Source organism: Branchiostoma floridae, chromosome 13, assembly GCF_000003815.2.
Source record: "Branchiostoma floridae strain S238N-H82 chromosome 13, Bfl_VNyyK, whole genome shotgun sequence".
NCBI classification, from domain to species: Eukaryota; Metazoa; Chordata; class Leptocardii; order Amphioxiformes; family Branchiostomatidae; genus Branchiostoma; species Branchiostoma floridae.
This window is the reverse complement of record NC_049991.1, coordinates 12,655,244-12,676,891: the sequence shown is the minus strand read 5'-3', so window position 1 is coordinate 12,676,891 and position 21,648 is coordinate 12,655,244. Positions and strand designations below refer to the sequence as shown.

Genomic DNA, 21,648 nt, shown 5'->3' with positions numbered 1-21,648 from the left:
GAAACCACAGCATATTCAGCACTAAGGCCAGCCCCTATTACTTTAAGGCACAAACATGCAAGTGCTGATAGGGATAGAAGCAATTCAGCAATTGCACTTTATTATCTGTTAAAATGTTAATGACATGTAAAATGTGTTTTAACTAACCAGATGCTCTCAAGCACACACAGGCACGCACGCATGCAGGCACACACACACACACACATACACACACACACACACACACACACTGTTGTCACAATCTGTTTTGCCGTATGGGTATTTATATTTTACTTAATATTGTTTGTCTGTTACAGGAGTACATTCCAAGCAAGCAAGATGTCCTGTACGCAAGAAAGGCCACCAAAGGCATTGTGGAACATGAATTTGACATTAAAGGCATCCCGTTCCTCATGGTGGACGTGGGAGGTCAGAGGTCACAGCGTCAGAAGTGGTTCCAGTGCTTCGAGTCCGTCACATCCATCCTGTTCCTGGTGTCCTCCAGTGAATTCGACCAAGTCCTAATGGAGGACCGGAAAACAAACCGGCTGGTGGAGTCACTGAACATCTTCGAGACGATAGTGAACAATAAGACTTTCACAGAAGTGTCCATCATCCTGTTCCTCAACAAGACGGACTTGTTGCAGGACAAGGTCACGTACGTCAGCATCAAGGAGTACTTCCCAGAGTTCCCTGAGATGTCAGATCCGCACAATCTGACGGACGTACAAAACTTTATCCTAAACCTGTTCGATGCCAAGAGGCGGGAGCGGAACAAGCCGCTCTTCCACCACTTCACCACGGCTGTCGACACGGAAAACATCAAGTTCGTCTTTCACGCCGTCAAGGACACCATCCTTCAGGACAATCTTAAGCAGCTCATGTTGCAGTAACCACGGCAACCAGTTGCCATAGCAACAGGCACTCCTGCTGCTCCTTTCATGGCAACTTGGTTCCCATGTGGACAACATGGTTTGTCCTGCTCTATGGAGTTCTTGTGCTGTAGTAAGGTTTCCCAGAGATAAGGATGTAAGCACCAATACCATTGGTTATCCATCATTCAGAGATAGTCTGGCCATCGTGCCTTCGATGACGTGTCTTAAAGAGTTGAAGACATTTAAGAAGTCTTACAAGAAATGATGACCAGCCGTTTTCTACCAAGGGTTTGATGTCAGACAGAAGGTCTCTACAATGCACACCAATTACTTCACCTTGAATTACAACAATATCACATCCGATTGTTTAGGTGATAAGCTGATAATTATAATCATCAGTTGGTCTGATTTGAAACAAGTCATAGGGCAATTCCATTTGACGAGGCAGATTGACTTTGAACTAATCAGCTGATTAGTTCTCCACATGAATGATAGGTTTTGTTTCCCATTTGTGTGCTTAACTTGATAATTCTGGCTTTGGAGAAGGACTGAATAATCAAGCAATATTACCATGGTTTGGCAGCTACGAAACACAGATCAGTGGTTTTCATACTGTCTGCTAATTGTTTCCAAATTGTTCATCTTTTTTCACCCTGAAAGCCTTTTATAAACATTTCTTATCAAAAGTCCCATCCTTTGTGACACGTTAACAATGTGTGCAGTCCATGAAAAATTGAGAACCTTCTGTCACCATTACAAACTTCGCTTTCATGACAAGAAACTTAGTGATCAGAAAATGTTAAGGAATTTTTTGTGTAATACAGGCATGTTTGTTTTGCCAGTGATCTTTTGATCAGTACACTTTGACACTGTAAAAAGCAATTTTGATGTAACTTGCAACAAAATAGATGATTTATTCAATGTCATCTGATGCTAACTATAACGTTGAGTGAACACAAAGTAGGATGAATATCATGACAACAGTGATAGAAAACATCTGTTCTACAGACATACTTAGAAACTATTAAACTCCAGATTCTATTGGTGCTTTTTTAAACAGAATTGTGAAACCCAAAACATAATCAAATCCATGTGAATGACCAAGAATTCTTTTTGGACACCAGTGAACTTGAAAATGCTGTCAAATCTTAATTGAAGCAGAATACTCAAAAGTGTGTATTTGCGCCAGTATGAAATAATTGTTGAGGCTCAAAATTTAATAACAGATACACAGATATTGACAGTTTTACTCCAGATGCTCTACCCATTTTGCTGCTGTGTAATCCAACACATTACTGACTGAAAAAAGGCTATAATTGCTGTTTGGATGGGTTAACCAGTGTGTGAGATGACAGGGAAACTCTAATGTGTAATAACTGACCGAAATCCTCATGATTGTATTTCATAATTGTATGGTAGATGCTTTGGATATGAAAGCAATGGTTACTATTGTACATATGTAATGTAAATCATAAAATTAACCTCCAAGACTGATAAGTTGGAAGCCATGACTTTAAGTGTAAGTATTTTTCCCAATTATTTGCATCTTGTGTTTTGTTTTCCATGAAAAGACACTTTCATATACATGTACTCATCACATTTTCAACAATCCACCCATATTATGCTACTAAGCGTTAACATTGTTAAGATTTTGCCACGGTCTCTATATAATAGAGTTCGCAGTGTACTCCAATTAGTTAAATGATGATTTAGAAACAGCATGTGATCTTCAAACTTTCAAGGGCTTGTGGTTTAAGAATTGAAAGATCTTTTGAATGTAAACTTAAATATGTGAAATTGAACATAGGGATAAAGTTTGTAATCAAGACTATTGGACAGGTTACTAAGGAATAGAAGATTTGCTGTATGTAGAGTAGTGTGGTGTTGAAAGGAAGGGGTAGAGTTGAGAATACTGTATGAGGATGGTTAAAGCCACTGAAAAGGAGGGAATGAAACTTAAAAACAAAATGTATGCTTTGTGTGTGGAGAAGGGATACTGTGCTGTATTTGAATTTAACAAGGCTAAATGAAAGCCTTAGATTTAGAAGTACTGGTATTAGGCGGTAAATGAATGGAGAATTCTCTCTTCCAAAGGGTCTTGGCTTGTCACTTACGGTAACATTTAAAAGGATTTACAGTAGATCTTTATATCAGATTAGTTGCTAGAAAAATAATCTTTGGATAGTTCCTGCATTTTAAAGCATGTGCATGCATGTATGATCTTGCATGCTCGTTTAATTTATGATTTATAAATATATGGGTGTGGTGGTTATTATGAACACTCAAAACTTATATGTGAATAATTTTTTTTAATGAATCAAAGTCAATGTTGTAGGTTTTCTTTTGTGTTTTTGAGGAAGAATTTTGACTACATGTATGACTATGTAACTGCTTTGTTGGTAGCTGCAGCTGCTGCACACTTAGCTTTCTGTAGGTAAATAAACTGCAATGTCCTAGAAGTAAGAAGCAACTCACGATTTCTGCTAGCCTGGGTATCATCCTCCATGGTGACTGCTGGCTCAATACATTCACTGGCTAACTCTGCAAAAGTATTGAGCCAGCGGTCACTAAGGAAGATGGCACGCAGGCTAGATTTCTGCAGTGTTTGATACTTGTAAGAAATTCCATTGTGCTAAGAGCGACACTACAGAAACAGATTTTACTTCCTATTTTCCATAAGAAACCTTGTCCTCTACAGGTGACCTTGCCTTAAGATTCATGTTTGCAGCTTTAACTGGAGCTCTACATTTGATCAACCAATGATGTCAACACATAAGTAACCAATGATGGTTCTTGGAACAATGTACAAGGTTTCTGATTGGTTGCCGGAATGCAGGACCTCTAACATTATACGTAGTTTGAAGAAAATGATAGTTGAAAGCAAAATCATTGTCAGGTTTACAGCTACAATATGTATGTGCTCAGCTACAGATGCCATGTTATCTTATAGATACGTTTTTATGCATTCCTGAAGCTAAATCTATGACATTATACAGACTCTCAAAAGTAAAATTAAACAGGAAATGTGCCAACATAGTTGTTATGGATCTGAACCCAATAAAAACTGGGTGTTGTATTACTGTTATTGACAAGTGGCGAGTTTTTCAACTGCTTTGTTTAACCATTCCATTTCTGTTGTGAAGAGGTAGCAATGACATTGTGATGTAAACCAATGACTGCTTTAATGCTTGCAGAGTGTAGACTTTAGGTGACAACAGTATGTGGAGTTCAGAATGCAGACTGTACAGTTTGTTATCTTAGAGTAGACTTTTCTATCTTGAACTGAAGTGCTGATAGACCTAGAGGCAATAGTAACTCTGTAACCAGAACCATTTTTGTCTGTGGAAAAAGAAAAAAAAGTGCCATTGAGTTTGTGAATGGTACCTAATACTGTTACTCAGTGAAGTCATTGTCTTTTAATGGGTTTGTAACGTTTTGCTGTGAATTTTCTCTACTGACAGTGACTCTTCCCTTTGTACAAGAGCTGAATATAAAGCCATGGTTTGCTTTAAGAAGGTTGTCTCAATCTTTGTTTTTCTTGTCTCTTCAGTAAAAAATCCTGTCCTTTCTGAGACAGTTACACTTCAGTTTCTGGTAGGATGGAGCCATGGAGATGATTAGCCACAGTGCAACTGTTGGGTTTGGCTCCCGCTTGTAGCGGGAGATGTAATGTTAAGCAGGAGCCTAATCTAATAGTCGCACTGCGGCTAGATGATAAGTTTTAGCTGTACTTTACACATTTACACTCTCTTTTCTGCGCTATAAAGTTAGTTCACCTTTATCCATATCCGTTGCTGTCAGAAATGGGTATTAAGGGATATCAATTCATTGGACGATAGTTTCAAACTACAATATTGTGAACATATTACAGTTTTAAACCACCATCTGTCCAATTGATATCCCTAAATACCATGTTGGTTAACACAACGGATATAGGTTACCCTGCGGATAAAGGTGAACTAACGTAACTCTTTCCAGATCTATGTTGCTCTAACTGACTGTCAGATGACAAGTCCTGAAAGTAACGTTAGTTGGTAGATAGATTTTACTTTTACAGTTATTCTCCGAACAAAAGAAGAAACTTCTCTGCGGTTAGTGAGGGTAACAATGACACAATGTATCTATTACACAAAATGTAACGCTAATGTTAACGTTACATATGGGTCTTTGGAATACGCAGGGCAATGCAACAGAGTTAACACAGAGATAGAGATATAATGTTAATGTTACATACTTTGGACAACGTTAAATTGGCAGTGTGACTAGTCAGCTGCACTGTCACTGACCACCAATAGGGGGCGTCTATTGATGGACGAAATGAACCACACCGATCTACCCCCGGAGACGAAGTGGATCAGTCTGTTAACCTTTGACCGAAAACAAAATGGCAACGTCCATGGGAAGAGTTTTGGTTCACAATGTTGTGAATTCTGTCTGCAGAAGAGGCAGAACAAGACATTGTCTTCGCATACGGAGTGGAAGGTAAGTAATTAGTGGTAGGGGATGATGCAGTCAACACTTGATTAGTGAAAGTGAAGATCTTTGGGTTGTTTAGACGCAAAATGTGACCAAAAGTGGAGATTTTGCACATGGGAGCGACCTGTTGACCGCCGAAAAGAGGCACAAGACATCGTCACGGAAAAACTCGATAGAAAAGATAATATTTGCCAGATGATGCTATAAAAGGTATCTACGTGATCCTGACAAGTTGATCTATCACATACAGTGCATTTGAACTTTTAGATATTATGTTACGGTGAGATTTCAAGAGCTAAAGTTGGCCTTCAAACTGCCGTGAAATGCCTGATTTCGGCGACGATTTCGTACTGCATGGGGGTTTCTGGGCTACCGCTTTCCAGTATATCCAGTATACTTCCGGGTCGCAACAGAGAGGTCATACCAGAACGCGTAGCCGTGGAGCCCGCGTGTCCTGACTCAGTATCGTTGGAAGCAAGGAGGTTCAGCTGAGTTCAGAAATGGACTATTTACTTGATGTGGCCAAGGACTTGGTCCACACTGAGAATCTGCTGTCTGACGGTTAAACAAACAGGCTTATTTCAAGAGAGTCTGCGGCCAGCACCTGACATACCAAGCAACTTTGCCCTAGCCTGATAACGTTTTTGCCAGTTTTAGAAAAAAGTTTCCTTAAAAGATTTCTTTTCGTACTCTCTTAATATACAAATAGAGAGCGCAATTCTTAGGTGTGTTATGGGCTTGACCTTCTTTTCTTTCAGAAAAAGGTTTCCTTAAAAGATTTCCCTTCGTAATCTGTTAGTATACAAAAAGAGAGCGCAATTCGTAAGTGTGTCATGTGTATGACGCACTTTTCTTTCAGAAAAATGTTTCCTTTAAAGATTTCTTTTCGTACTCTGTAATATACAAATAGAGAGCGCATTTCTTAAATGTGTCATGGCATGACGCACTTTTCTTTCAGAAAAGTTTCCTTGATAGAATTCTCTTTGCTCTCTGTTCGCATACACTTAGAGAGCGCAATTCTTAAGTGTGTCATAGGCATGACGCACTTTTCTTCCAGAAAAAGGAAAATGTTTTCTTAAAAGATTTCTTTTCGTTTTCTGATAGTATACACTTACAGAACGCAGTTGTTAGGTGTGTCAGGGCTTGACCTTTTTTTTCTTTCAGAAAAAGATTTCCTTAAAAGATTTCTTTTCGTACTCTGATACAAAAAGAGAGCGCAATTCTTAGGTGTATCATGGGCACGACGCACTTTTATTTCAGAAAAAAAGTTTCCTTAACAGATTTCTCTTCGTTTTCTGTTAGTATACACTTAGAGAGCGCAATTCTTAGGTGCATCATGGGCATGACGCACTTTTCTTTCAAAAAAAGTTTCCTTAAAAGATTTCCTCTTCGTTCTCTGTTAGTCTACACTTAGAGAGCGCAATTCGTAAGTGTCTCATGGGTATGACGCACTTTTCTTTTAGACAAAAGTTTCCTTAAAAGATTTCTCTTCGTTTTCGGTTAGTATACACTTAGAGAGCGCTATTCTTAAGTGTGTCATGGGTATGACGCACTTTTCTTTTAGAAAAAGAGAAAAGTTTCCTTAAAAGATTTCTCTTTGTTCTCTGTTAGTATACACTTAGAGAGCACAATTCGTAAGTGTGTCATAGGTATGACGCACTTTTCTTTCAGAAAAAAGTTTCTTTAACAGATTTCTCTTCGTTTTCTGTTAGTATACACTTAGAGAGCGCAATTCTTAGGTGTATCATGGCCATGACGTACTTTTCTTTAAAAAAAAAGTTTCCTTAAAAGATTTCTCTTTGTCCTCTGTTAGTATACACTTAGAGAGCGCAATTCGTAAGTGTGTCATGGGTATGACGCAATGAGAAAGGTTTTCTTAAAGTATTTCTCTTCGTTTTCTGTTAGTATACACTTAGAGAGCGCAATTCTTAAGTGTGTCATGGGCATGACGCAATGAGAAAGGTTTTCTTAAAAGATTTCTCTTCTTTTTCTGTTAGTATACACTTACAGAACGAAGTCCTTTGGTGTGTTATGGGCTTGACCTTCCTTTCTTTTGAAAAAGGTTTCCTTAACAGTTTTTTTTCATACTCTGTAATATACAAATAGAGAGTGCAATTCTTAAGTGTGTCATGGGTATGACGCACTTTTTTTTTTCAGAAAAAGACTAAGGTTTTCTTAAAACATTTCTCTTTGCTCTCTGATAGTATACACTTACAGAACGAAGTTGTTAGGTGTGTCAAGGGCTTGACCTTCTTTTCTTTCAGAAAAAAGTTTCCTTTAAAGATTTCTCTTCGTTTTCTGTTAGTATACAAAATGACAGCGCAATTCTTAAATGTGTCATGGGCATGACGCACTTTTCTTTCAGAAAGGTTTCCTTAAAATATTTCTCTTTGTTCTCTGGTAGTATGCACTTAGAGAGCACAATTCTTAAGTGTGTCATGGCATGACGCACTTTTCTTTCATAAAAGAGGAAACTTTCTTTCAAATATTTCTCTTTGTTCTCTGTTAGTATACACTTAGAGAGCGGAATTCTTAAGCATAACGCACTTTTCTTTGATAAAAGAGAAAAGTTTCTTTCAAATAATTCTCTTCATTCTCTGTTAGTATACACTTAGAGAGCACAATTCTTAAGTGTGTCATGGCATGGCGCACTTTTCTTTGATAAAAAAGAAAAGTTTCTTTCAATTATTTCTCTTCGTTTTCTGTCAGTATACACTTAGAGAGCGCAATTCTTAGGTGTATCATGGGCATGACGCACTTTTCTTTCAGAAAAAAGTTTCCTTAACAGATTTCTCTTCGTTTTCTGTTAGTATACACTTAGAGAGCGCAATTCTTAGGTGTATCATGGGCATGACGTACTTTTCTTAAAAAAAAAGTTTCCTTAAAAAATTTCTCTTTGTTCTCTGTTAGTATACACTTAGAGAGCGCAATTCGTAAGTGTGTCATGGGTATGACGCAATGAGAAAGGTTTTCTTAAAGTATTTCTCTTCGTTTTCTGTTAGTATACACTTAGAGAGCGCAATTCTTAAGTGTGTCATGGGCATGACGCAATGAGAAAGGTTTTCTTAAAAGATTTCTCTTCTTTTTCTGTTAGTATACACTTACAGAACGAAGTCCTTTGGAGTGTCATGGGCTTGACCTTCCTTTCTTTTGAAAAAGGTTTCCTTAACAGTTTTTTTTTCGTACTCTGTAATATACAAATAGAGAGTGCAATTCTTAAGTGTGTCATGGGTATGACGCACTTTTTTTTTCAGAAAAAGACTAAGGTTTTCTTAAAACATTTCTCTTTGCTCTCTGATAGTATACACTTACAGAACGAAGTTGTTAGGTGTGTCAAGGGCTTGACCTTCTTTTCTTTCAGAAAAAAGTTTCCTTTAAAGATTTCTCTTCGTTTTCTGTTAGTATACAAAATGACAGCGCAATTCTTAAATGTGTCATGGGCATGACGCACTTTTCTTTCAGAAAGGTTTCCTTAAAATATTTCTCTTTGTTCTCTGGTAGTATGCACTTAGAGAGCACAATTCTTAAGTGTGTCATGGCATGACGCACTTTTCTTTCATAAAAGAGGAAACTTTCTTTCAAATATTTCTCTTCGTTCTCTGTTAGTATACACTTAGAGAGCGGAATTCTTAAGTGTATCATGGCATGACGCACCTCTCTTTAATAAAAGAGAAAAGTTTCTTTAAAAGATCTCTTTTCGTTTTCTCTTAGTATACACTCAGAGAGCGGAATTCTTATGAGTGTCATGGAATGACGCACTTTTCTTTGATAAAAAAGAAAAGTTTCTTTCAATTATTTCTCTTCGTTCTCTGTTAGTACATGTATACACTTAGAGAGCGCAATTCTTAAGTGTATCATGGCATGACGCACTTTTCTTTAATAAGTAAGAAAAGTTTCTTTAAAAGATTTCTTTTCGTTTTCTCTTAGTATACACTCAGAGAGCGCAATTCTTATGGGTGTCATGGAATGACGCACTTTTCTTTCATAAAAGTGAAAAGTTTCTTTCAAATATTTCTCCTCGTTCTCTGATAGTATACACTTGGAAAGCGCAATTCTTAAATGTGTCATGGCATGACGCACTTTTCTTTCATAAAAGAGAAAAGTTTCTTTCAAACATTTTCTTCGTTCTCTGTTAGTATACACTTAGAGAGCGCAATTCTTAAGTGTGTCATGGCATGACGCACTTTTCTTTAATAAAAGAGAAAAGTTTCTTTCAAATATTTCTCTTCGTTCTCTGTTAGTATACACTTAGAGAGTGCAATTCTTACGTGTGTCATGGCATGACGCACTTTTCTTTCATGAATGTAAAAAGTTTCTTTCAAATATTTCTCTTCGTTCTCTGTTAGTATACACTTAGAGAACGCAATTCTTAAGTGTGTCATGGCATGACGCACTTTTCTTTCATAGAAGAGAAGGATTTCCTTAAACTATTTCTCTTCGTTCTCTGTTAGTATACATTTGGAGACTGCAATTCTTAACTGTGTCATGGGCATGACGCACTTTTCTTTTAGAAAAAGGTTTCATTAAAAGATTTCTTTTCGTACTCTGTTAATATACAAATAGAGAGTGTAGTTCGTAGGTGTGTCATGGGAATGACGCACTTATCTTTCAGAAAAAGATTTCCTTAAAAGATTTCTCGTCGTTCTCTCACGATTAGTATACACTTACAGAACGCAGTTCTTAGGTTAGTCAGGGGTTTGACAATCTTTTGTTTTAGAAAAAGGCTTCCTTTTTAAGTTTTCTTCTTTAGTATGTAAGTTTACACCTCAGTTAGTTACTATACACTTTAAAGGCGCAGTTCTCAAGTGTGTCTTTGGCTGGTTTGTCATCCTCAGTTAGGTTGCGTATACACTTTGAAATGAGCTGTCCGATAGGTTTGACATAGTTTTTTTTATCTCCTACACAACTAGTCGAGCAAAGGCAACCGTAAACTTTTTACTAGTACGTATAATCTAACTTCCAGTCATCTAGTGTCTATTTGTTTCTCAATAGCGCATTATTTCAACATTTAGCCTTACCTTGCCCGTAGAATAATTTATGACACAAAAACTTCTATCTGTACCAAATGGCCGGTCTGCATAACGTACAATTTATTGTTACTTCGAATTCCATAGACGTGTACAGCCGTAGTGTAGATGCCTTTGGTTTGGAAGGAGTAACTGTTGTTACCTCATGTAACCAAGGACGTTATATTTTGATGTAACCGCTCCTCATTAACCGCTCCTTGCTCTCTTTGTTCAGGGACTGAACGTATACAGCATTCTTGAGGGTAACCGTACGGCTATATCAACAGGAAACTAGCCTGGTATCTAGCCGTAATATAACTATATTACGGCTGGATACCAGGCTAACAGGAAACCGCTGGTTGAGGTTGCTAAAAGCATGCTATCGCCCACTGCCGTATTACTGCCAGTGTGACCCGGAAAGCCTCGCCCTATATAACGGACACCTCGAAACCCCCATATGGTGCGTATTTTGGCTTGCTAGCAATGGCGAAACCCATAGGAAATCCAGGGAGAATGGGTCAACTTTAACTCGATGAATCTCCTTCCTCTCATATGAATATTTCGTCTAATGAACTGCAGTCGCTTGGCCATCTTGTCCTGATTTGTACAACACCTTATTTTGCCTGATTGGACAGATTGCGGCTGAACTATCAAGTTTTTCCGTGACGATGTCTTGTGCCTCTTTTCGGCGGTCAACAGACCCTCACGACCGGCCATATTATAAGACTTCACCGTATTCCAGCCAAGTTTTAAAACCTCATGAGGATCTCTTGATGAGTTATCTGGAGTTAAGCTCTTCTTCCAGACAAGTTTGAAGTCCTCGTGAAGATCACTTCGTGAAAACGGAATTTCTGGCGTCAAAACTTGAACACATTTCAGGGTTTGAGCATCTGTTTCCGAGCCGGAATACAGGAAGTACCATCACGGCTCTATACGGGGTTTTCGCGAGGCCCATATTTTCACTTCCGGTCACGCATTTGACTTCGCAGTTTGAGTTGACGGAACAGCCGGCTCAAAAAATGCTACCAGTAATACAGACATAAAGCTCTACTCTTACAAATTATTTTGGTAGTTTTATCTAGATATAACTTGCACATGGCTCTGTATTAACCGGGTATGCCATCAACTGTGAATACCCGCACATAGTTGTGTGGTCATTGTATATGAACAAGGTAATACCATGTTGAATACTAGTACTTGAAGATAAGACAGGTCTGTTTTCTTTGACTCAAGCCAGATATGACGAGATTAAGTACATTACAGGTAAGACAGGTATGTTTTCTTTGACTACGGGCCAGGTATGACCAGATGAGGTACATTACAGGTAAGACAGGTGTATTTGTTCTTTAAATAATGACCAGGTAAGACCAGATGAGGTACATTACAGGTGTATTTTCTTTGAATTATGACCAGGTAAGACCAGATGATGTACATTACAGGTAAGACAGGTATGTTGCTTTTGACTACAGGCCAGGTATGACCAGATGAGGTACATAACAGGTAAGACAAGTGTGTTGTCTTTTACTTATGACCAGGTATGACCAGATGAGGTAGAGTACATGTAAGACAGGTGTGTTTTCTTTGATTACAGGCCAGGTATGACCAGATGAGGTACACTACATGTAAGACAGGTGTATTTTCTTTGAATAATGACCAAGTAAGACCAGGTGAGGTACATTAAAGGTAAGACAGGTGTGTTTTCTTTGAATAATGACTAGGTATGACCAGATGATGTACATTACAGGTAAGACAGGTGTGTTGCTTTTGACTACAGGCCAGGTATGACTAGATGAGGTACGTTACAGGTGAGACAGGTGTGTTGTCTTTGACTACAGGCCAGGTATGACCAGATGAGGTACATTACAAGTAAGACAGGTGTGTTGTCTTTGAACAATGACTAGGTATGACCAGATGAGGTACATTAGAGGTACTACAGGTGTGTTGTCTTTGACTTATAGCCAGGTATGACCAGATGAGGTACATTACAGGTAAGACAGGTGTGTTGTCTTTGAATAATGACTAGGTATGACCAGATGAGGTACATTAGAGGTACTACAGGTGTGTTTTCTTTGACTACAGGCCAGGTAAAAAATATCAGGTACATTAAAGGCAATACAGGTGTGTTTTCGTTGCCTACAGAAGAGGTATGACCAAATGAGGTACAGTACAGTACAGGAAAGTACATAACCTGGTGCCTTATGGTCAATCTTCAAATAAAACACACCTGTCTTACCTGTAATGTATCTTACCTGGTGTCTTATGGTCAATCTTTAAAGAAAACACACTTGTCTTACCTGTAATGTACCTTACCTAGTGTCTTATGGTCAATTTTTAAAGAAAACACACTTGTCTTACCTGTAATGTACATTACCTGGTGTCTTATGGTCAATCTTTAAAGAAAACACACTTGTCTTACCTGTAATGTACCTTACCTAGTGTCTTATGGTCAATTTTTAAAGAAAACATCCCTTAAGGAATATCCCTTTCCTTACTTTTGAAGGAAACTATATCTAACATGTAATGTACCTCATCTGGTTTACCTGGTCCCTAGTCCGAGTACACGAGTACAGACCTGCTTTACCTTTAATTATATGTTCGGCACTCACATTCCTCCCAGCATCATTAGATAGTTTCACTCTTCACTATTATCGCACCACTTAGTATGTATCATTGTGGGAATTGTTGGGAGGCTTACTGCTTTGGGAGCAATTCTTTTCGGAATATCAAACAGACCAGTTTATACCAAACTTTTAATTTATATCATTGGAGAGAGTCAATCTGCGAGTTTTTCTGTCGTTTTTCTTCCTGGCCATAGGAGAACGCGACCTTTAAAACTTTGTAATCTAAGTTTTGACTCGGAAAGACTTGTGTTTGATACAAAACGTTTTAGTATTCATCGTTTTGAAAGAGTACCCTTGATGAATCTTGGACAAGTGCGGAAGAAAGTCTCACTCCCCCTGTCAAATCCATCCATGTATCCTAAGAAAGATACAGTCATCACAGTGTAGTGAGCGGGAAAGAACGAACCTTTACAAAGTGATATAACTTAGCTGTTTCATATCATATGGTCGCATTATTCGGGTAAGGCGTACTACTTTGTGAGTAATACTCTCCGTTGCTTGAAGGAGAATTTCTTTTATCCGAAGTACATAAACAGGCCGTCGATCACCGGGTATTACCAAACCTTTAATCAATCTAAGATTTACATTAGCGCAAACTGTATATGCGCTCTGTGCACGCGGCGTTTTTTGTCATTAACACTGGAGACATGCGACCTTCAAAACGCTTGCAATGGTCTTAGTTCGAAGACGCGCGTTTCACCCAGTGAGTAATAGCATGTATTCCTTTTCAAAGTTTCATTAATTGATTCATTCCGAGGTAATATTTCAACCACGTGATTGGAAGGGTTCACGATGGCTACGTGTTCTATGTCACTGAAAAAGCGAACTGTTATATTCATTGGTTCACAGTCAGATGGTGTTACTAAACCATTAACTATATCACAGCAAATATGCACCCTTTACACATCTAACATTTGGGTCTATTTCACCCGAAAGACGTTACCTTTGAACAACGAATGTTTTAAAAGATCCTTGATTCACACAGACTGGTGAGTTTTCATGTGTATCGTTGGAAGAAATCCCCTTCATATCTCTTGCAGTTTCACGTAGCTCGTTGGAAAGGAGTATTGTGATATTTCAACTTGTATCATTTGAGATCATTTGAAAGATACATTCTACTGAAAACTGTTAAGGGTCCTGTTTCAGGGCTGTGTTGCCAAAAAGACATATCGGGCCTCCACAAATCCCTGTTGACAGTCATATAGAAATCTTCTGTGCCTGTACCAGTGTTTATGTGTGTGCCTGTACCAGTGTTAATTAATTTAATTAAAACATGAATACATACCGCAGTTGTATCATTTGAAAGTTACTTGGCAGGAAGGATACATAATAGTCTCGTGGCATATACAGGCGCGTTCCAACCACTCACGGCTTCGGCAGATCGAGACTACATGACTGTATATTGTGTCGATTTAAAAGACTTCTCATGATCAGGAAATGAATTCCCTTCCTAAATCGTGAATAGATTGGTTCCTAAGCTAGGGTTATGTGATGGTCTATCCCTGCTGATTACAGCTCTAATCTCCCTTTACTTATAGAGCGTACAGTCCATTCTTTTGTCTTCAATTTACCAGAGGCAAACGTCCATGTATTGTTGGTTCTAAGAACACTGTGTATCCGTCTTTAAATCAATACGGCTACACCGTATTTTGAACTCGGATAGCCTATAATCAATCTTTAATATATACAATTTAACATATACGACTTTATTCTTTTTGTACATAAATGTATTAAAAGCCTACAAAAAAAAAACAACACCAGACTCTTGTGCTTGTCTCACGTCGTGCCATTTCCAATGTACAACATTACTTTTGAAGGGAATATCCGGGCATGTACACTTGATTGAAGTACTTGTCGGCTCGCAGCTAATTTCAAATAAGAATTTTCATGGTTTCCCAAAGTGAAAACTTGTGCCCTTCGTGGGCATCACAACTTAAAAGAACTCACTGTCCCATCGCAGCATTAATATTGTAAATCCTGTTTGCCAAATTTTTCTTTTTAAATTTCAGGCGCAACATTGTACACCGTGAGTGCGCCTCTCGCCAACAAGAAAAAAAGATTTTAAGGCACTCTCCGGGCCACGCGGCGCAGTTTTAATCTTTCGTCCTAAATGCCGAAGTACGTGCAAATAAGCAAAAGAGTCTGCCCGCCGATCTACAATTAGCGCTCCGAGTAGTAATACTAAAAGCCCGAAAGAGCGGGCAACTAAATTAAAGTCCCCCGGCCAAGGAGGTTATCGAGCTCTCCCCGGAGCGCTACGTTAGATTGGCGGGTAGGCTGCATTGAGCCACCGAAGAAACAGCCTGCCGCCCCTGGATATCGTCTGGTACCAGGATAACTTGTTATTGATATTAAACTTTTATTTGTTGATAATCCCTTTGCTGCTTTTAGTTGCTATTAAAATGCACTGAAACTGTGACCCGGAAACTGATAGGCCTCGTTCAATTACCGTATGCCTCAAAACCCCCATTAAGAACCATGTCTGCCCGTGAGGGTCGCCCCCATGTACACGATCTCAAAAGTTGTGCCCCCCCCCTCCCCAAGTTGTCACGCCGTTTTGCGATGTTGCGTAAGTTCCATTTAGATCAGAATCGGCTCAACTTGGTCGTATCTCTCGTATGTTCCTAGGTGTTGCTGTTTGGTTGTTGCCATGGTTACCATAATGTCATCCCTGGTAGTGCGGGGAGTGCTTGCCGTCACCCCACAGCCGTTCTGCTACTGGCCCTGGCCCATCCACCCTCTCCTAACACAACCCGAAACAGAAAGGTAGTCAGTCATCACTCGGAAATTCTTGCTTATTAGAACCGCTTCTGTCTATGATAAACCCTTCTTTTCTTGGCTAATTAGAACAAGACTATATAACTCAACATGTATTACACCCGGATTTCTTCTAAGGCCTAGGAAAAAATATTGTTTCATTTCTGGTAATGCAGCTGACCTTAGCAAAAACCTAATTTGACCCTATCCATTTTTGGTTGAATGCTGGCAAGGGACATAGTATTGTGGCTCTGACTTTCAGAAATCTGATTGATGAAAATGTTGTGGAAACGTTCCCCAATTATCAATAATAGTTCTTACTAGCATGCCTCAGCATTGGGGCCCATTGCTGTGTGCAAGCGAAATATTAGAATGTTTTGAATTCCATTGTCCATATGCACTTAATTCTATTTGTTACATCACTTTGGCCAAAATCTAACAAAAAAGAAGAAAAAACAAACAAACAATTCCTTGCAATCTACTGAATCAGATCCCATTTTCTCATGACACTAATTGGAAACACAATATAAAGGTTCATAGGCCTTACCTAGATGTCTCTGGCTGTGGTTTAAGGTTAGGGTGAGGGCTGGAGCAAGCATTGCACTAGTATTCTTACAAGCTAGCAATGTCATAGTGTATTTAGACATTGAATTATTTCAATGATTATAGTACCTATGTACATGTACATTATACTAAATGTTTGAGATGATGATGGCATGCTGTTTTGCCAACAGATACTGCAGTACAGCTGCAGCTGTAACACCTGCCAACAATCCGCTGCTGAGACATGAACACCTGCCTGAGTTCCAGGCCATCAAGGCTGAGCATGTGGTGCCGGCTATGAAGACACTGGTAGAAGAACTAGAGACAGGAGTTGGGAAACTGGAGAAGAATATAGAAGGTCCTATCCAAAAATCTCTAATGCATAAATAGAAAAACTTTAAGACTTTGAGACTTTATTCGAAAATCCATTAGTGACGTGCCCTAGGGCACGCCACTAATCTTCCTGGACTTCATACATAGACATAGATAACACACACACACAGTGGACAATATTTACAAACATCATTTAAAAACAGTCATGATATATACACAATACGCAAGTTATGGAACAGCCAAGATCATTTTTCCAGACAGGAGACCAGGTCACAGAGACCAGTTTTGAAGGACCTTGAAGATAGGGCGGACTGTAGTGCTATAGGTAGCCGATTCCACATTGATGTTGCTCTATACCTGAAAGTTCTTTTTAAGGAGTTTGTTCTAGGTTTGTCCAACTTGAAAGTTCTACCTGAAGCAAAACGAGTGCTGTAATTGTGATGTTTCTTAACAAAAGACAGTTTACTGCTGAGACAGACAGGTTCATTGGTCAACACAATTCCCCTGAAAGTAGTCATAGTGTTCAATAACAATCTAGTGTTCACAGATTTCCATTTTGGTCTTATCTGGAGGAGACTATGTTATGTAATCAAATTAGGTGGAAGGGGGATGTAAATGCATATCAATTTGCAAACAGTTACATGAGTGTACCCATTGTATTGAACATATGATGAAAGTACTTGTAGATAGTTCCATGTGTTCAATACACACTTGTAAACAGAAAAAATGTATAGATTAGGAGAACCAATATAGGAAATTGTCAACTAGTATAAATAACTTTTGGTGTTATTGTAATACATAATGATAGAAGGACTTGTCATACCTTACTGTAAGCACATCACATCTAGCTCAATCTATTAGTATTACTTACCTCCAATGAATATGTCACAATATTATGAAAAGGCACCCATATGGACTTCTGTAACAATACATCTCTAAACCTATATTCTCTAGATGTGAGTAAGGTGACCTGGCCGACCCTAGTGGAGACCATGGAGAGATTGTCCTTCCCACTGGAGTTTGCTTGGGGTGCTGTATCACACCTTAATGGTGTCAAGAACAATGATGCCCTGAGGGAAGCTGTTGAACAGGTCAGCTGGTGTTCTTACGAATTCCTGGTGTATGAAAGAGCTTATGACACTAGAACACAATATTTTCTTGTTGACATCAATAACAATAGTATCATTCAATGAACAAATACATATGTACCAAAGATACACCCTTATTATGTGATGTTATTGAACATCAATACATCTGAGGTCATTTTTCCAGCTCAAATGATCTGCAAACAATTACATTGAATATAATCTGAAAATTGTTTCACTTTGATGCCATTGCTGTTGTAAATAGTTTTAAAAGTAGATCTATATGGATAATACACATACTGGTAATACATGTACTAAATTAAATGAAATGATGCAGACTTGTTTTACCTAATGATAGATACTCAGTTAAGATATACCATATATACATGTAATGTTATACCATGCTTTCAAAATCAGACAATGAAGGACTGCACCTACTGTTACAAATTACTTTAGCCAACAGTTCTGATCAATCTCATTGCAGTAAACAAAAAGTGGGATGTAAAAGTAGATAAATTTGATTGTGTGTTCTTGTCTCCTACAGGCCCAGCCATTAGTGGTACAGATTACCAGCAGGGTGGCTCAGAGCAGACCTGTGTTCAATGGACTAAAGGTGAGAATGAAGACAGGGCCTGTTGAGAATGCCAGATGACCAGCAATATCTGTCCTTGGTGCTGAATGACAATTTGTTACTTTATCTATGTCTCTGCATACCTTATGCTTAATGGTGCTTTGTCATCTGCAAGTCTCATTATATCAAGGGTATTTCTTTGATCATCTGTGATGCCTGCCATAACTTTGCCTATTTCATGCTTTTTATATTTTGTCTTAGACTATCAATGATGTTTTTTGGTCATTTGAAAAACTCAAGAAAAGCGATTTGTCTGAAAATAGAGCAGACGTGACTACCAAGTGATAGTTTGTTTATTACGGACTCTCTGTTAGTGTTGACATACAGCCACTACTCTTCCTGGAGTTGTCTTTAAAAAAATACAATAAATTATCACTACTATTTGTCATACTAACACTTATAAGTTATCATCTACTAATTATAATACAATAAACTACACATGTGTTGATAGTGTTGTTGCTGTTGTTTAAAGTTGTTTGTTGATGTCAGGCCCTACAGACAGGTACACCCTAGATGGTCCCCAAGTAGAGCAGACATAAATACAGTCTCCCTGCCAAGGTATGCTGTTCATGTTGTTTGTTTGCTTATATCAGGCCCTACAGACAGGTACGGCCACCCTAGATGGTCCCCAGGTGAGAATCCTGGACTCAGGTGTGAAGGGGGCGCGGCTGGGCGGGGTGGACCTGGAGGGGGAGGACAAGGAAAACTTTAACCAGATGAGGATGAAAATGGCCATGCTTGGTCAGCAGTTCAGGTACCTCCAAAAAATTCCCATCTAAAATGAGAAAGTCTACATAAGAAATTCTACATACAATGTATGCACACTACATACAGCTAAATGTAGACTGCATTTGATGTATGTTGACAATGTACACCTAAAATGTATACTGTAAATGCATTTAAGTTCGCGGGGATTTGATTTCGCGGTAGCGGGAAAATGGACTTTTCGCGGTGGTTTTTATTTTGCGGTAGCACCATGCACTGTAGTCTCTTACTGTTATGGAAAAATGTTCGCGGTGGTTTTAAATTCGCGGTGAAGCGAAAACCGCGAACATTAATCCACCGCGAACATTTCTGCATTTACAGTACACAAGCTGTATTTGATGTATGTAGACTACATGCACCTATAGTGGCTATATGCCTTCTCTATACAAATGGATGCAGACCGTACATTAAAAAATTGGTATTGATTTTGCTGTCCCCTTACCTGTACATGTTATCCTGGATTTCCACTTGTGTGAAATATACACAAAACTTTCCCCCTGTCTCCCCTGTCCACAGTAACAATGTGTTAGACTCTACCAAGGCGTTCTCCCTGACAGTGACTGACAGGTCCCACATGGAGGGTGTACCTGACTCCTTACTACATCTCACCTCCTCAGCAGCAGCTCAGGACAAGGACAGGTACTTCTACATAGCAGGCTGGACAGGCTGTTGTTTCTGTCCAACTTGATGTAATTTTAGTGTGATTATTTTTGTAGTCTCACTATCATGTCCGTTATCACAGAGATATTGTATTGATGTTTCTTTTTATGTGATGTGTATACGTACATGTAGGACCACAGAAAAATAGCTAACAGAAGTGTCAAGCTAATTGTAGATCTGAATTAAGTCAACATCAAAGTCTGTTAGCTTGAAGGTTCATCTTTGTTGGTAGAATTTGTTCTGAAGAAGGATTTAAGTGTGATTTCCAACACAACAGATTGGGCCAAATTTTCAACTGACAGTCTTTCTCAAGGAATTGGCTAGCCCACTGCTTGTATGATGTCAGAACTTTATTTAGACAAGACATGTTATCTCTGAGCATTTGTATTTGTGTAGTCAGTATTACCACCCTTCAGCATAACACGCCAGATTTGTTCAGTGGTTTAAAAGTCAACAATTTGTATCTGTTGTTGTATGATTACATAAGGGACAATAGCAATGGTAAGATTATTTGAGAAAGCATTCAAGTTTCTTACATTGTATCAGAAGATAATGGTTTGGCTGAGGATGAAGAAGTCAAATATTGAATGGGGAAAAAAACAATAAAAACAGTTTCAGATGAAGTTAGTTGGCATGCAAAGAAAAATTTACACAATATTCCCTCTTCATCATTGTTGAAATATCTAAGCTTGAAATGTGTTCACAGTGTTGACCCAGAGAAGGGTCCCTGGAAGTTGACCCTTGACATGCCGTGCTTCGAGCCCTTCATGAAGCACAGCAGGAACCAGACGCTGAGGGAACAGATGTATCGAGCTTACATCACACGGGCTTCACACGGCGACCACGACAACACGGGAGTCATTGAAGAAATTAGGAAACTGCGGTGAGTGCAGCCAACACAGCGTGTATTACATGTAACTCCAGGTTATCCCATCCTGTCCATTTCTTTACAGTGCATGCCAATTTGAGCTTCTCTTGAATAAAGTAGCTAGGTTCAAGCAAACCAACCAACACAAGAAACATGCAGCAGGGTAGAAGTTGTATCTCACTTGAATCACCCCTGCTGAGGCACCGTTAATTGATTTAAAACATAGAGCATAACAATTAGAACTCAAACCAAACATATTTCATGCACTTTTTAAAGTCTATTAAAATAGACTTGCTACTGACTAGCTCCAAGTGTTAATACAAAGTTGGTGCCAAAATGCTACCTCAGCAGGTAGAAAGTCACTGAATATGTGGAAATTTTTCCTCTGTACCCGTGCACCTTTACCAAATGATGTAATTTGAGCCCTGAAATGGTAGCCTTGCCCCAAATGATCACATCAACACAGATAATAGTAGTCTAACTGATATGGATGATTGGCAATGGTGGCTTTCTGTTTCATAACCTTTCTGTTCCTTGCCTTTTCTTTGCATCAAATTTTGCAGGAAAGAAAAGTCTGCCCTTCTGGGCTACACGACCTTCGCCGACCTCTCCATCGACACCAAAATGGCCGACAGTGTACAGGAAGTGATGTCAATGATCCAGAGTTTAAAGGTGAAGAGTAAACCAGCAGCAGAGAGGGAGTACGCCCAGCTGGAAGAGTTTGCCAGAAGTAACGGCCACGAAGGGAAACTGAACCTGTGGGACCTGTCATTCTGGGCTGAGAGGCAGAGGGAGCAACTCTTCAGGTATCCTGTTATTTCATGGGTTGATACAATACAACATCTAACAAAGATATGATATTCAACATGGAATTAGAGACTACAAGAGGCCAATTTATTACAGTGCTACAGTGTTGTTATGCAATGTCAGATCAATCAAATAAACATTTAATCAATCAATCAACCTTAAAGTTTGTTCTAACCACTTTAATAATCGCATAACTACCATTATGCAGATAGAATGATTCAATTGTTTTAGTTACATCATAT

General features: G+C 38.8%; 2 protein-coding genes across 3 annotated transcripts in view; both read left to right on the top strand.

The window, feature by feature from the left end:
• LOC118428891 (guanine nucleotide-binding protein subunit alpha-12-like) overlaps nt 1–4,366 on the top strand; it is a 28,867-nt gene extending 24,501 nt beyond the window's left edge. Inside the window, exon 3 of the mRNA XM_035839169.1 lies at nt 297–4,366. Coding sequence (XP_035695062.1) covers nt 297–872 — 576 coding nt within the window. The 3' untranslated portion in view covers nt 873–4,366. The remainder of the gene's footprint in view (nt 1–296) is intronic.
• Nucleotides 4,367–5,178: 812 nt separating this feature from the next.
• LOC118429086 (probable cytosolic oligopeptidase A) overlaps nt 5,179–21,648 on the top strand; it is a 37,109-nt gene continuing 20,639 nt past the window's right edge. Inside the window, exons 1-9 of one of the 2 annotated variants that reach the window (XM_035839454.1) lie at nt 5,197–5,336; nt 15,586–15,723; nt 16,449–16,615; nt 17,545–17,681; nt 18,220–18,288; nt 18,900–19,060; nt 19,588–19,710; nt 20,438–20,614; nt 21,163–21,405. In XM_035839454.1, coding sequence (XP_035695347.1) covers nt 5,239–5,336; nt 15,586–15,723; nt 16,449–16,615; nt 17,545–17,681; nt 18,220–18,288; nt 18,900–19,060; nt 19,588–19,710; nt 20,438–20,614; nt 21,163–21,405 — 1,313 coding nt within the window. In that variant the 5' untranslated portion in view covers nt 5,197–5,238. Of the gene's footprint in view, nt 5,337–15,585; nt 15,724–16,448; nt 16,616–17,544; nt 17,682–18,219; nt 18,289–18,899; nt 19,061–19,587; nt 19,711–20,437; nt 20,615–21,162; nt 21,406–21,648 lie in introns of both variants that reach the window. The other variant, XM_035839455.1, reaches the window with a different exon arrangement.